Source organism: Cydia amplana, chromosome 17, assembly GCF_948474715.1.
Source record: "Cydia amplana chromosome 17, ilCydAmpl1.1, whole genome shotgun sequence".
Classification (NCBI taxonomy): domain Eukaryota; kingdom Metazoa; phylum Arthropoda; class Insecta; order Lepidoptera; family Tortricidae; genus Cydia; species Cydia amplana.
In genome coordinates, this window is record NC_086085.1 from 3,432,299 (window position 1) to 3,446,033 (window position 13,735).

Consider the following 13,735-nt stretch of genomic DNA (forward strand, 5'->3'; position numbering starts at 1 on the left):
ATAACGTGCCATACTCTCCTACGTTTACTCCGGAACGTATTGAAATAGATTATGCTACTAGACACATGAATGTACCATCTATATATTCACCTGTTTTAATCAAAATGGAAAATTTTGATAACATCAGGAGCAATCTTAATGAAAACGAGGCATACTCGCCTACAATGAACGGAATGGAAAAAACAAATAGTTCTAACGTGAATAACAGTTTTAATATGAATGCATTTGAAAACGTTAGATATTCGCCTAGTTCTCCTACTGTAACTCTGGATATACACAAATTTGCAGTTAACACACAAATGAACACTGTGAATAATCCAAATGTGCCACATTTTATTAGAACAATGATTAAACAGGAGAATGTAAGTGATAAAGCTACGATTAATAATTATACTAGTTCGCTAAACTCTACTATTTTGACTAAGGAATTAATAAAAAGGGAACCTTGTGAAGAGTATTATGATTACTCTACTGATATTGATTATAATATGAACAATACAATTCGTTGTAATAATGAAAGGGATCGTGAGAAAGGGAGACACAGTCTAGCTAATTCGAATGAAATAGTCGTCAAAATTGAAAAAGAGGAATATACGAATGTTGATTCGGACTCAAGGGTCTTTCAGAATAATGTTAACATTAAATCTGAACACTATTGAAGAAAACTTGCTTTTAGGTTTAAGTGTTTATAGTTCCATGTTGCTAAGAAGTTGATTCAAACACATGATGTTTCAATACATTTGAAATGTATTAGTTTTATTACCTAAAAATAACTTTTTAGATTATAAAATACATGTGGCTTGATTTACTTAGTTACTGCGGTTTATACCTAATCTAGTTACCTACACATTAACTTTTCCACGCCGTGTCAAACACAAAAGGTGTCCAAAAGGTTAAAACAGTCGTAGTATTTTTATGTAATAATAATATATTTTGAAATATATTATTACTGTGATTTCATCTTACCTTTTTAAAATTAGTATGTTTTTGTTCAAGCATGATTCTTGCTAGTTGATTTAGAGAACGTGCCTAAACAAATTATGTCAGTTTAATAAAAAAATATTACTAACTAAACGTAATTTAGTTTTATTTTCAAAATACTCCTCACAAAAAAAGCATCACTAGAATATACGATTTTGTAATAATTATGTTCTTAAATGAATAGTTAATATTATGTCTTACAAGGGCCAAAGTAATTGTTTATACAATCCCTCGTGTTAACATTGATATCCGAGCAAGCGAAAGATTCCAAAATTGAACCACGAGCGTAGCGAGAGCGACAAACTTTGCTCACGAATCTTATCAACTTACAGTTACTGAAGTAAACAGAGAGCCTTTCCTAAAGTCTATTTTTTATTCGGTAGACTGAAATGACAGTTAATAGTATGAACATGAAATGTCATTCCATACTATTAACTGTCATTTCAGTCTACCGAATAAAAAAATAGACTTTAGCCTGTGTGTCAAAAACAGCATACAATAAACTTTACCGTTGCCACAGACCGACTGAATGAACACATCATCACATCACACCTAAAATATCATTCTATGGAACTTGCTAGCTATGTAAAAAAACCGTCATAGTAAAATTATCTCTGAATGTCAATTTACTAGTGACTTTTGTTTACATAGTTAGCAAGTTCCATGGAATGACACTTTTAGCATGAATACAGTATATCGTCTCTTAGAAGACAACAATGTCAATGAATAATTAGGTCAAAGCCGCCCACTTTACTCGTATAGTTTGTAACTTTGTATCCTAACACCTTGTCCTCATCTTGTCATTATAGATTAATATGTCGAGTACGGAAACGCCTTGGATACGGAACCCAGATATAGACATATAATAATCGTGATCAAGACGCAATGCGCTAGCGCACAATTATGATTTAACTATGTGGTCAAAGGAACTACATTGTTTGGGTTTGAATGACAAAAGATGCAACTCGATTTTTTTTTTGTTAATTTTTTTATGCTGCTCTACTTTGAGAGTTAAATGTTAGGATTATTTATAAAAAATTGAAAAGGAGTGTTATGGTTTTGGCAGTCGTGTAAAAATCGAATTTAAATATACCTATAGTTTTATTAGTGACTCGAAACCTACCTATAGTAGATCCAAAGCTCCGCTTACCATCAGGCGGGTATATGCTTGTTAGCTATTCTCGTGGAGTTAGAGGCGCCCTTTTTGGACTTATTAAGGCGAGGGTAGATTAACAATCACTTAAGCGTCAAAGTTCCTTATTTTATGTTATGAATGTGAATGAAGACCAGGAAACAAGTAGTCTATTTCAAAAAATTCGAAAGTTCATGGAAAAAGATCGTTTTCTCAGATATATCCTTATCCTATAGCAGACATGTATCGAACAAATATATCAGTACAGCGAATCATTTAATATGCGCAATTACTACTTAGATAAATATGCTAACAATTAAGTAGATACAACTTCATCATAATGCCTTAGCTTTCCGTAAAGTATAGGAAAACCCACCACAACGCTTCTGGCACTTACGGCCTTCTTCTAAACTTTATTGACTGATTATTGTTATTGCAATCGCTACTAATCGTAGGCGATTCGGTAATAGTAGGTAAATACACTGTAATGGACCTGAGGGCCTAACGCGAAATTATCTGCCTCTCTATCACTCTTTTATATGTATTCGAGAGATAAAGACGCAGATACCGAAATTTCCCGAAGCCCTATGGCAATTGCATTACCGCACCAATAATGAGACGTAAAGCACCAATCCTCTAAAACAAGTATTTAACAGTGTATTCCCATCTGTGCCTGCCTAAGTGACCACCGCCATACAAGAGGCGGGCACAAATGGGAATGATTTGTATTAGCGCCTAATCCCATCTGTGCCCGGGGGGGACGGATGGGAACACACCGTATTTAACATCAGTTTTTCCCTATCGCTCACGATGAATGCAATACTGCATATCATACTGGTTCACCAGTGATCGACTCGGTAAAGCTTATGAATCCATAATCTAAGTAAGTACGACCATCCGTAAACCTTATTCCAACTAGATAAGGACTACGTCTGTTAAATTCGCTGCTAACACGTTCTAAACTCAAAAGTCGTAACCGCCACTAGCCATTGTCGTTTTAACTTAGACTATCCAAGTTCCTGCCGCATATAAATACAGGGTCGCAGTAACAAGACCACAGAATCATCCAAGATGAAGACGGTACTGATTGTCTGTTTGATAGCCTACGTTGCCGCGGAGACTAAATACGACTCGTCTCATGATGACATAGATCTGTCGGAGGTGTTGGGGAACGAGCGGTTATTGGTGGGATATACTAATTGTTTGGTGGACAAGGGCCCGTGCACTCCGGAGGTGAAGCAGCTGAAAGGTATGTTGTAATTGTACTGTATTGTAACATTATGTAAAAGACCGCCTACGAGCTCTTTTGTTGCTTTTAATTAACTTGCGTTTGTATACATACTTCACTTATACAAGGTCGGTAGAACAGTATAAAAATTGAAGTTAGCAAATTGCGGGCATTTTTCTCTGTCACTCTAATTACGCCTTCACTGGAGTATAAGAGAAAGATCCCCGCAATTTGCGAATTTCGGTTTTCGCGGTAGCCCCTCAGAACGTGTGAAGCTCTTCCTTTCTGACTGTGTCTGTGATGTATAACCGACGACGTAGGTACGTATGCAATACGAGAGTTCTTGCCCTATGACGCTAACTGACCCCCCCCCCCCCCCCTGCATAGATCTTTTTTAGACAGGGCGTCAATTATGTCTACAGCCGACTGTACCTACTCTAAACTAGAACACCTAATAGGTACTCTCTTAGGTACGGAAAGATAACCTGTATTGGTGCCCATCGAAATCTGTTCTCTAGCTAGGCTAGGAGGAGGCTATTCTAAAGAGGATTTATTTTATCAACAGACAAACTTCCCGAGGCCCTGGCAACCCGATGCGCCAAGTGCACAGACAAGCAAAAGAGCGTCGGCAAGCAGCTGGTCAAAGAGCTGAAAGAGAAACACCCTGACCTCTGGAAACAGCTGGTCTCCAAATACGACCCTAACGGGAAATACCACAAGTCTTTCGAAGACTTCCTGAAGAACTAAGTTTGTCTATGGCTAGGCTCGATTTAGATAATCAATTTTATTGCGCAATTAGCTTTCAATCAGCTAATATTGCGCAAAATATTGATCCGTCTGGTGAAGATTCGGGTTTTCTTTTAGGTACTTGTGTATAATTATATTTGGGAGTCGATGTTTTTGAAGACTTCTGTTACATATTTTCCTTCACTGATACTTTATTGTACTTATAATAAAAAGTATTAAGAATAATATAGTTTATTAATCAATATTAATATAAACCCCTATTTAAAAGTAAACCGAACATCTAAACTAACACTGTATATCAATCTAAATAGGTACTAGAAAGAAATACGTAATATCATTTATAAATACAATTGCATCCGCCCTGCGTATACGCAACTGAATAGGTACCTTACCTGCATGTTGTTTACAAAACATCAGATCAGTTTACTCGCGATAAAATTTGACCTATATTTTTTTTAAGTATATGAATATGACTATTACAGCATTTCTTTAAGATAAGTTAAAAGTAATACTATGAATAACTTCATCACCTAAGTACATTGCTCTTAACGAGAATCTATTTTCTACCTTGATGCTTAATCAATGCGCGCCTGAACGTTTCAAAGCACACCCATCCCTCAGGATGATATTTCATAGCTTCTTGCCAAATTTCCTCAAAAGTATCATGTGTAAATTGTTCCCCGCTCTTCTCAAATACTTTTCTAACCAGTTGAGGTTCCCTTTTAGCGTACATGTCACGGTGACTGACGTTAAAATTGGTAAAGACGCTTGGGATCAAGCAGGACTTAGCGTCAGATTCTTGTAAAAGATAAAATGTATCCGCCTTGCAGCAATAATCAGGTGTTATCGGGTAGTCGCGGTCGAAATATCGTCCGGATGGAACGCCCGCCATTGGACTTACTTCAGGACATTTTGGCTCGCTCAACTCCATGTATGTCGTTTCGTAGTTTAGGCAATTGGCTGGTATGTCAGGTATTTTTGGGATCTCTGGCGAAGGTTCTCTATAATTTATCACGTGAACAAACGTCTTATACTCTATTCGGGATCCGTCGAACGCTTTCCACAATGATAGCAGAGTTTCGATTAAGACAGAATCTAATTTGATCCTCTTTATAACACACTGTTCGTAAACGATATCTTTTGACAGCCATCCCGAATTTTCTCTATCAAAGTGTTTAAGGATTAAGTAGAATTTAGCGAAGAAATCTGGTATGAACAGTTTGGCTAAGACTTTTCTTACACAATTGAGATGAGCAAAGCATTTCTTGACGAATTCTTTTTCTGGGTATAGTTTACAGGAAATAAAAGATTCCACGGAGGGTATTTGGGTTCCAGATGGGGCGCCAAAGCTGGTGCCTTCTGGTACTTCTTTTATGTTATCGTAAGGGGCCAATACCTTTCCTACCCGTGGATGGGTAGCGTTTAAATAGTCTGCATAGCCACTTGTAACTAAGGCGGTAGTGATACCATTTTCAACATTGTCATCTGTCAGGCATTTCTTTACATATATTCCAGACTTATTGATTCCTGTCTTGTTAGGGAAAAACGCGTTTGGGTTGAATGATTCACAATAATTGCGCTTCTTTTGAATACCAGCTAGTTTGGAAGGCGGGGTCTGGTCAGGTAAAGGAACCTTGGGCATGACTACATCGTATAACGACACGCTTTGATATGTTTTCTTACCGAAAGTTGTATTTTTATCGAAACCTTCTGGCAACATAGGAGTAGGATCCCTGCATTGGCCGAGAGGCTTCCAGTAGGAAGCATATACGGTGGATTTCAAATCTTCGGCTAGGGTTTGAAACTTCTTCTCGTTTTTCGAAAACATTACTTCTCGGACTTCGCTAAAAAACGCGGCATGTCTCTTATCCTGGGGGAAAGGTTTGCGTAAAGGGGGAAGGGGTCGCGGAGGTTTCGGTGGATGTATCGCATCCTGAATTAAAGCATCTACTTCTTCTTTTAAGAGGTAATGCTGCATATCATCTGCTATTTTATCATCTGGTTGAGCCGTTGGTAAGCCGGCTGCGCAAACATGAGGGCTTCTTTCTATAAACATCCCTAAATTCCCCTTACCACCTGTGGTCAATCTTTGGCAGTTCACGGGCATTATAAATTACTATAATAATATCTTTCTACAGGAAAGGTAACACAGAAATATGACTTTTCTGATGGTTGATCAAGTAATTGACATTCTGTCACAGTCAAAATTCTAAAGTTATCTTCCTTTTGTCTATGTAGGTTAATACCACAGTTAATACCTAATGTTCTTTGACGTAGGTAGGTATATGTAGGTTTTATTATTTTAAAAGATATTTGTAAAGAAAGTTTTATAAAAGCGAAAGTGTGTCTGTCTGTTACCTCTTCACGCTTAAACCGCTGAACCGATTTAGTTGTAATTAGGTTGTAGATAGTTTGAATCCCGGGGAAGGACATAGGGTAGTTTTTATTCCAGAAATCAACATTTTAGGGGGGGTGGAAATTTGTATGGGAAATCGATAAAAAGCAGATTCGGTAAAAATAAGCTGCCCAAATTACTAACTCCACGCAGACAAAGTCGCGGGCAAAAGCTAGTATTTCATATAGCATAGCCCGTACATTGGGCCAACGTCAGCTAATCTACGGCTGCGTCCCGTACATATTTACGGCGAGGGCGTAGGTACATTAAATTGAATCCTAAACGAAGCGAAGGATTCTGTAATAGTATCCCGAGAGTAGCGAGGGGTTCTATAATAGCCGTAACACACTACCGCACCGCACCGCGACCGTGGTGCGGTCAGGTAGTGTGTTACGGCTTTAAAAACCGTCCGAGAGTGAATCGGACTCGCCTCGACTCCGAGTTCAGTTATTTATGACGCACTTTTTTAAGGTATTTTTATATATAGGTACTTAAGATGGACTCACGCTTGAACTTTTTTATAGATAGTATAGTGAAACCGGCCAAGTGCAAGTCGGACTCGCGCACGGAGGGTTCCGTACCATTACGCAAAAAAAAACATGTTTGTTGTATGCAGTGTTGGCCGTAATGTGTAATTCTAATTAACAATTAATCATTTCCATTAACCATTAAATCCGCAATTAGTCAATTGCATTACGCATCAATTTAAATTAAGTTAATTAGAATTGAATTTTGAGACGTTTAATTACATTGATTGTCAATCTAAATTAACGTTTAATGCAATTAAATCAATTTTTTCATAAACTAATAATTAATGTTACTATTGCTTAGAAACTTGGAGCTAGGTATTAAAATTAAAAATAAGCATATGAATACAAGCTTCAGTGAATTATCAGGTCGTGACTCGTGATATTTTAAAATGAGACAACAAAATGACCCTGAAACCTGGCAGTAGGTACCTACTGGAACTCAGGTTTGGTGCAACATAGACACACGCCGTTTAGGCTATTCGACTCCTCACAATGAGCACTTGGGAGAGCAATACCCAAGATGGAACTGATGCTGAACCTTGGCTGTACCTAGTGGAACTCAGGTTTGGTGCAACATAGACACACGCCGTTTTGGTCATCCGACTCGTCTTGATGAGCACTTGGGAGAGCAGTATCCAAGATAGAGCTGATGCTGAACCCTGGCAGTACCTAATGGAACTCAGGTTTGGTGCAACATAGAAACACGCCGTTTGGTCATCCGACTCGTCTTGATGAGCACTTGGGAGAGCAGTACCCAAGATAGAGCTGATGCTGAACCCTGGCAGTACCTAATGGAACTCAGGTTTGGTGCAACATAGACAAACGCCGTTTTAGTCATCCGACTCGTCTTGATGAGCACTTGGGAGAGCAGTACCCAAGATAGAGCTGATGCTGAACCCTGGCAGTACCTAATGGAACTCAGGTTTGGTGCAACATAGACAAACGCCGTTTTGGTCATCCGACTCGTCTTGATGAGCACTTGGGAGAACAGTACCCAAGATAGAGCTGATGCTGAACCCTGGCAGTACCTAATGGACCTCAGGTTTGGTGCAACATAGACAAACGCCGTTTTGGTCATCCGACTCGTCTTGATGAGCACTTGGGAGAGCAGTATCCAAGATAGAGCTGATGCTGAACCCTGGCAGTACCTAATGGAACTCAGGTTTGGTGTAACATAGACAAACGCCGGTTTGGTCATCCGACTCGTCTTGATGAGCACTTGGGAGAGCAGTACCCAAGATAGAGCTGATGCTGAACCCTGGCAGTACCTAATGGAACTCAGGTTTGGTGCAACATAGACAAACGCCGTTTTGGTCATCCGACTCGTCTTGATGAGCACTTGGGAGAGCAGTACCCAAGATAGAGCTGATGCTGAACCCTGGCAGTACCTAGTGGAACTCAGGTTTGGTGCAACATAGACACACGCCGTTTTGGTCATCCGACTCGTCTTGATGAGCACTTGGGAGAGCAGTACCCAAGATTGAGCTGATGCTGAACCCTGGCAGTACCTAATGGAACTCAGGTTTGGTGCAACATAGACAAACGCCGTTTTGGTCATCCGACTCGTCTTGATGAGCACTTGGGAGAGCAGTGCCCAAGATAGAGCTGATGCTAAACCCTGGCAGTACCTAATGGAACTCAGGTCTGGTGCAACATAGACAAACGCCGTTTTGGTCATCCGACTCGTCTTGATGAGCACTTGGGAGAGCAGTACCCAAGATAGAGCTGATGCTGAACCCTGGCAGTACCTAGTGGAACTCAGGTTTGGTGCAACATAGACAAACGCCGTTTTAGTCATCCGACTCGTCTTGATGAGCACTTGGGAGAGCAGTACCCAAGATAGAGCTGATGCTGAACCCTGGCAGTACCTAATGGAACTCAGGCTTGGTGCAACATAGACAAACGCCGTTTTGGTCATCCGACTCGTCTTGATGAGCACTTGGGAGAGCAGTACCCAAGATAGAGCTGATGCTGAACCCTGGCAGTACCTAGTGGAACTCAGGTTTGGTGCAACATAGACAAACGCCGTTTTAGTCATCCGACTCGTCTTGATGAGCACTTGGGAGAGCAGTACCCAAGATAGAGCTGATGCTGAACCCTGGCAGTACCTAATGGAACTCAGGTTTGGTGCAACATAGACAATCGCCGGTTTGGTCATCCGACTCGTCTTGATGAGCACTTGGGAGAGCAGTACCCAAGATAGAGCTGATGCTGAACCCTGGCAGTACCTAATGGAACTCAGGTTTGGTGCAACATAGACAAACGCCGTTTTGGTCATCCGACTCGTCTTGATGAGCACTTGGGAGAGCAGTATCCAAGATAGAGCTGATGCTGAATCCTGGCAGTACCTAATGGAACTCAGGTTTGGTGCAACATAGACAAACGCCGGTTTGGTCATCCGACTCGTCTTGATGAGCACTTGGGAGAGCAGTACCCAAGATAGAGCTGATGCTGAACCCTGGCAGTACCTAATGGAACTCAGGTTTGGTGCAACATAGACAAACGCCGTTTTGGTCATCCGACTCGTCTTGATGAGCACTTGGGAGAGCAGTACCCAAGATAGAGCTGATGCTGAACCCTGGCAGTACCTAGTGGAACTCAGGTTTGGTGCAACATAGACACACGCCGTTTTGGTCATCCGACTCGTCTTGATGAGCGCTTGGGAGAGCAGTACCCAAGATAGAGCTGATGCTGAACCCTGGCTGTACTTAGTGGAACTCAGGTTTGGTGCAACATAGACAAACGCCGTTTTGGTCATCCGACTCGTCTTAATGAGCACTTGGGAGAGCAGTACCCAAGATAGAGCTAATGCTGAACCCTGGCTGTACCTAGTGGAACTCAGGTTTGGTGCCACATAGACAAACGCCGTTTTGGTCATCCGACTCGTCTTAATGAGCACTTGGGAGAGCAGTACCCAAGATAGAGCTAATGCTGAACCCTGGCTGTACCTAGTGGAACTCAGGTTTGGTGCAACATAGACAAACGCCGTTTTGGTCATCCGTCACATCTTGACGAGCACTTGGGAGAGCAGTACCCAAGATAGAGCTGATGCTGAACCCTGACGGATGACCTAAATAGCGTGGGCCTATGTTGCACCAAACCTGAGTTCCACTAGGTATAGCCAGGGTTCAGCATCAGCTCTATCTTGGGTACTGCTCTCCCAAGTGCTCATCAAGACGAGTCGGATGACCAAAACGGCGTTTGTCTATGTTGCACCAAACCTGAGGTCCATTAGGTACTGCCAGGGTTCAGCATCAGCTCTATCTTGGGTACTGCTCTCCCAAGTGCTCATCAAGACAAGTCGGATGACCAAAACGACGTGTGTCTATGTTGCACCAAACCTGAGTTCCACTAAGTACAGCCAGGGTTCAGCATCAGCTCTATCTTGGGTACTGCTGTCCCAAGTGCTCATCAAGACGAGTCGGATGACTAAAACGGCATGTGTCTATGTTGCACCAAACCTGAGTTCCACTAGGTACAGCCAGGGTTCAGCATTAGCTCTATCTTGGGTACTGCTCTCCCAAGTGCTCATCAAGACGAGTCGGATGACCAAAACGGCGTTTGTCTATGTTGCACCAAACCTGAGTTCCCCTAAGAACAGCCAGGGTTCAGCATCAGCTCTAACATGGGTACTGCTCTCCCAAGTGCTCATCAAGACGAGTCGGATGACCAAAACGGCGTGTTTCTATGTTGCACCAAATCTGAGTTCTCTAGGTACAGCCAGCTGTTCAGCATCAGCTCTATCTTGGGTACTGCTCTCCCAAGTGCTCATCAAGACAAGTCGAATGACCAAAACGGCGTGTGTCTATGTTGCACCAAACCTGAGTTCCACTAGGTACAGCCAGGGTTCAGCATTAGCTCTATCTTGGGTACTGCTCTCCCAAGTGCTCATTAAGACGAGTCGGATGACCAAAACGGCGTTTGTCTATGTTGCACCAAACCTGAGTTCCACTAAGTACAGCCAGGGTTCAGCATCAGCTCTATCTTGGGTACTGCTCTCCCAAGTGCTCATCAAGACGAGTCGGATGACCAAAACGGCATGTGTCTATGTTGCACCAAACCTGAGTTCCACTAGGTACAGCCAGGGTACAGCATCAGCTCTATCTTGGGTACTGGTCTCCCAAGTGCTCATCTAGACGAGTCGGATGACCAAAACGGCGTTTGTCTATGTTGCACCGAACCTGTGTTCCATTAGGTACTGCCAGGGTTCAGCATCAGCTCTATCTTGGGTACTGCTCTCCCAAGTGCTCATCAAGTCGAGTCGGATGATCAAAACGGCGTTTGTCTATGTTGCACCAAACCTGAGTTCCACTAGGTACTGCCAGGGTCCAGCATCAGCTCTATCTTGGGTACTGCTCTCCCAAGTGCTCATCAAGACGAGTCGGATGACCAAAACGGCGTGTGTGTATGTTGCACCAAACCTGAATTCCACTAGGTACACCCAGGGTTCAGCATCAGCTCTATCTTGGGTACTGCTCTCCCAAGTGCTCATCAAGTCGAGTCGGATGATCAAAACGGCGTTTGTCTATGTTGCACCAAACCTGAGTTCCACTAGGTACTGCCAGGGTCCAGCATCAGCTCTATCTTGGGTACTGCTCTCCCAAGTGCTCATCAAGACGAGTCGGATGACCAAAACGGCGTGTGTGTATGTTGCACCAAACCTGAATTCCACTAGGTACACCCAGGGTTCAGCATCAGCTCTATCTTGGGTACTTGTCTCCCAAGTGCTCATCAAGACAAGTCGGATGACCAAAACGGCGGGTGTCTATGTTGCACCAAACCTGAGTTCCACTAGGTACAGCCAGGGTTCAGCATCAGCTCTATCTTGGGTACTGCTCTCCCAAGTGCTCATCAAGACGAGTCGGATGACCAAAACGGCGTGTGTCTATGTTGCACCAAACCTGAGTTCCACTAAGTACAGCCAGGGTTCAGCATCAGCTCTAACATGGGTACTGCTCTCCCAAGTGCTCATCAAGACGAGTCGGATGACCAAAACGGCGTTTGTCTATGTTGCACCAAACCTGAGTTCCATTAGGTACTGCCAGGGTTCAGCATCAGCTCTATCTTGGGTACTGCTCTCCCAAGTGCTCATCAAGACGAGTCGGATGACCAAAACGGCGTGTGTCTATGTTGCACCAAACCTGAGTTCCACTAGGTACTGCCAGGGTTCAGCATTAGCTCTATCTTAGGTACTGCTCTCCAAGTTCTCATCAAGACGAGTCGGATGACCAAAACGGCGTTTGTCTATGTTGCACCAAACCTGAGTTCCATTAGGTACTGCCAGGGTTCAGCATCAGCTCTATCTTGGGTACTGCTCTCCCAAGTGCTCACCAAGACGAGTCGGATGACCAAAACGGCGTTTGTCTATGTTGCACCAAACCTGAGTTCCACTAGGAACAGCCAAGGTTCAGCATCAGCTCCATCTTGGGTACTGCTCTCCCAAGTGCTCATTGTGACGAGTCGAATAGCCTAAACGGCGTGTGTCTATGTTGCACCAAACCTGAGTTCCACTAGGTACAGCCAGGGTTCAGCATCAGCTCTATCTTGGGAACTGCTCTCCTAAGTACTCACCAAGACGAGTCGGATGACCAAAACGGCGTTTGTCTATGTTGCACCAAACCTGAGTTCCATTAGGTACTGCCAGGATTCAGCATCAGCTCTACCTTGGGTACTGCTCTCTTAAGTGCTCACCAAGACGAGTCGGATGACCAAAACGGCGTTTGTCTATGTTGCACCAAACCTGAGTTCCACTAGGTACAGCCAAGGTTCAGCATCAGCTCCATCTTGGGTACTGCTCTCTCAAGTGCTCATTGTGACGAGTCGAATAGCCTAAACGGCGTGTGTCTATGTTGCACCAAACCTGAGTTCCACTAGGTACAGCCAGGGTTCAGCATCAGCTCCATCTTGGGTACTGCTCTCCCAAGTGCTCATTGTGACGAGTCGAATAGCCTAAACGGCGTGTGTGTATGTTGCACCAAACCTGAATTCCACTAGGTACACCCAGGGTTCAGCATCAGCTCTATCTTGGGTACTGGTCTCCCAAGTGCTCATCAAGACGAGTCGGATGACCAAACGGCGTGTTTCTATGTTGCACCAAACCTGAGGTCCACTAGCTAGATAAAAATTACAGGCGCCTTTATAAAATTACGATATATTTTTGTTAATTGATAATTATCAATAATATTTTTAATTGTCATTAAAAATTGATTTAATTTTTAATGGTTTGTGAAGCATTAACCATTAATTCTTTTTAATTTTTAATGGTTCGAAATAAATTAATATTAATGCAAATTGATGTTAATGCGAATTGACAATTAATTTTCCTTCAATGGTTAATGGTTAATTCGAATTAACCTTTTCAATGGTTAATTTTTAATGGTAATTGGGATTAACGTTCGGCCAACACTGGTTGTATGGGATGCCCCACTTAAATATTTATTTTATTTTGTTTTCAGTACTTGTTGTTATAGCGGCAACAGAAATACATACATCATCTGTGAAAATTTCAACTGTCTAATAGCTATCACGGTTCATGAGTTACCTACAGCCTGGTGACAGACAGACGGACTGACGGACAGCGGAGTCTTATTAGTAATAGGGTGCCGTTTTTACCCTTTGGGTACGAAACCCTAATAATGGTCCCATTTTTACCATTTGGGTACGGAACCCTAATAACACATAGGGTACATTTTGTATTAAATCGCGTGTGCCATATACCTATA

The 13,735-nt window shown here is 42.4% G+C and overlaps 3 protein-coding genes across 4 annotated transcripts in view; 1 reads left to right on the forward strand and 2 right to left on the reverse strand.

The window, feature by feature from the left end:
- Positions 1-13,735, reverse strand: part of LOC134655684 (bifunctional glutamate/proline--tRNA ligase) — an 82,051-nt gene that overhangs the window by 50,934 nt on the left and 17,382 nt on the right. The gene's annotated exons all lie outside the window — the stretch shown is intronic.
- On the forward strand, positions 3,147-4,103 carry LOC134655741 (allergen Tha p 1-like). Its single transcript, XM_063511207.1, has 2 exons — positions 3,147-3,362; positions 3,907-4,103. Exons 1-2 carry the CDS (start codon positions 3,185-3,187, stop codon positions 4,086-4,088), a joined length of 360 nt encoding a protein of 119 aa, XP_063367277.1. The 5' UTR covers positions 3,147-3,184; the 3' UTR covers positions 4,089-4,103.
- Positions 4,630-6,195, reverse strand: LOC134655704 (EF-hand domain-containing family member B-like). The gene has a single exon (XM_063511163.1). It carries the CDS (start codon positions 6,193-6,195, stop codon positions 4,645-4,647), a length of 1,551 nt encoding a protein of 516 aa, XP_063367233.1. The 3' UTR covers positions 4,630-4,644.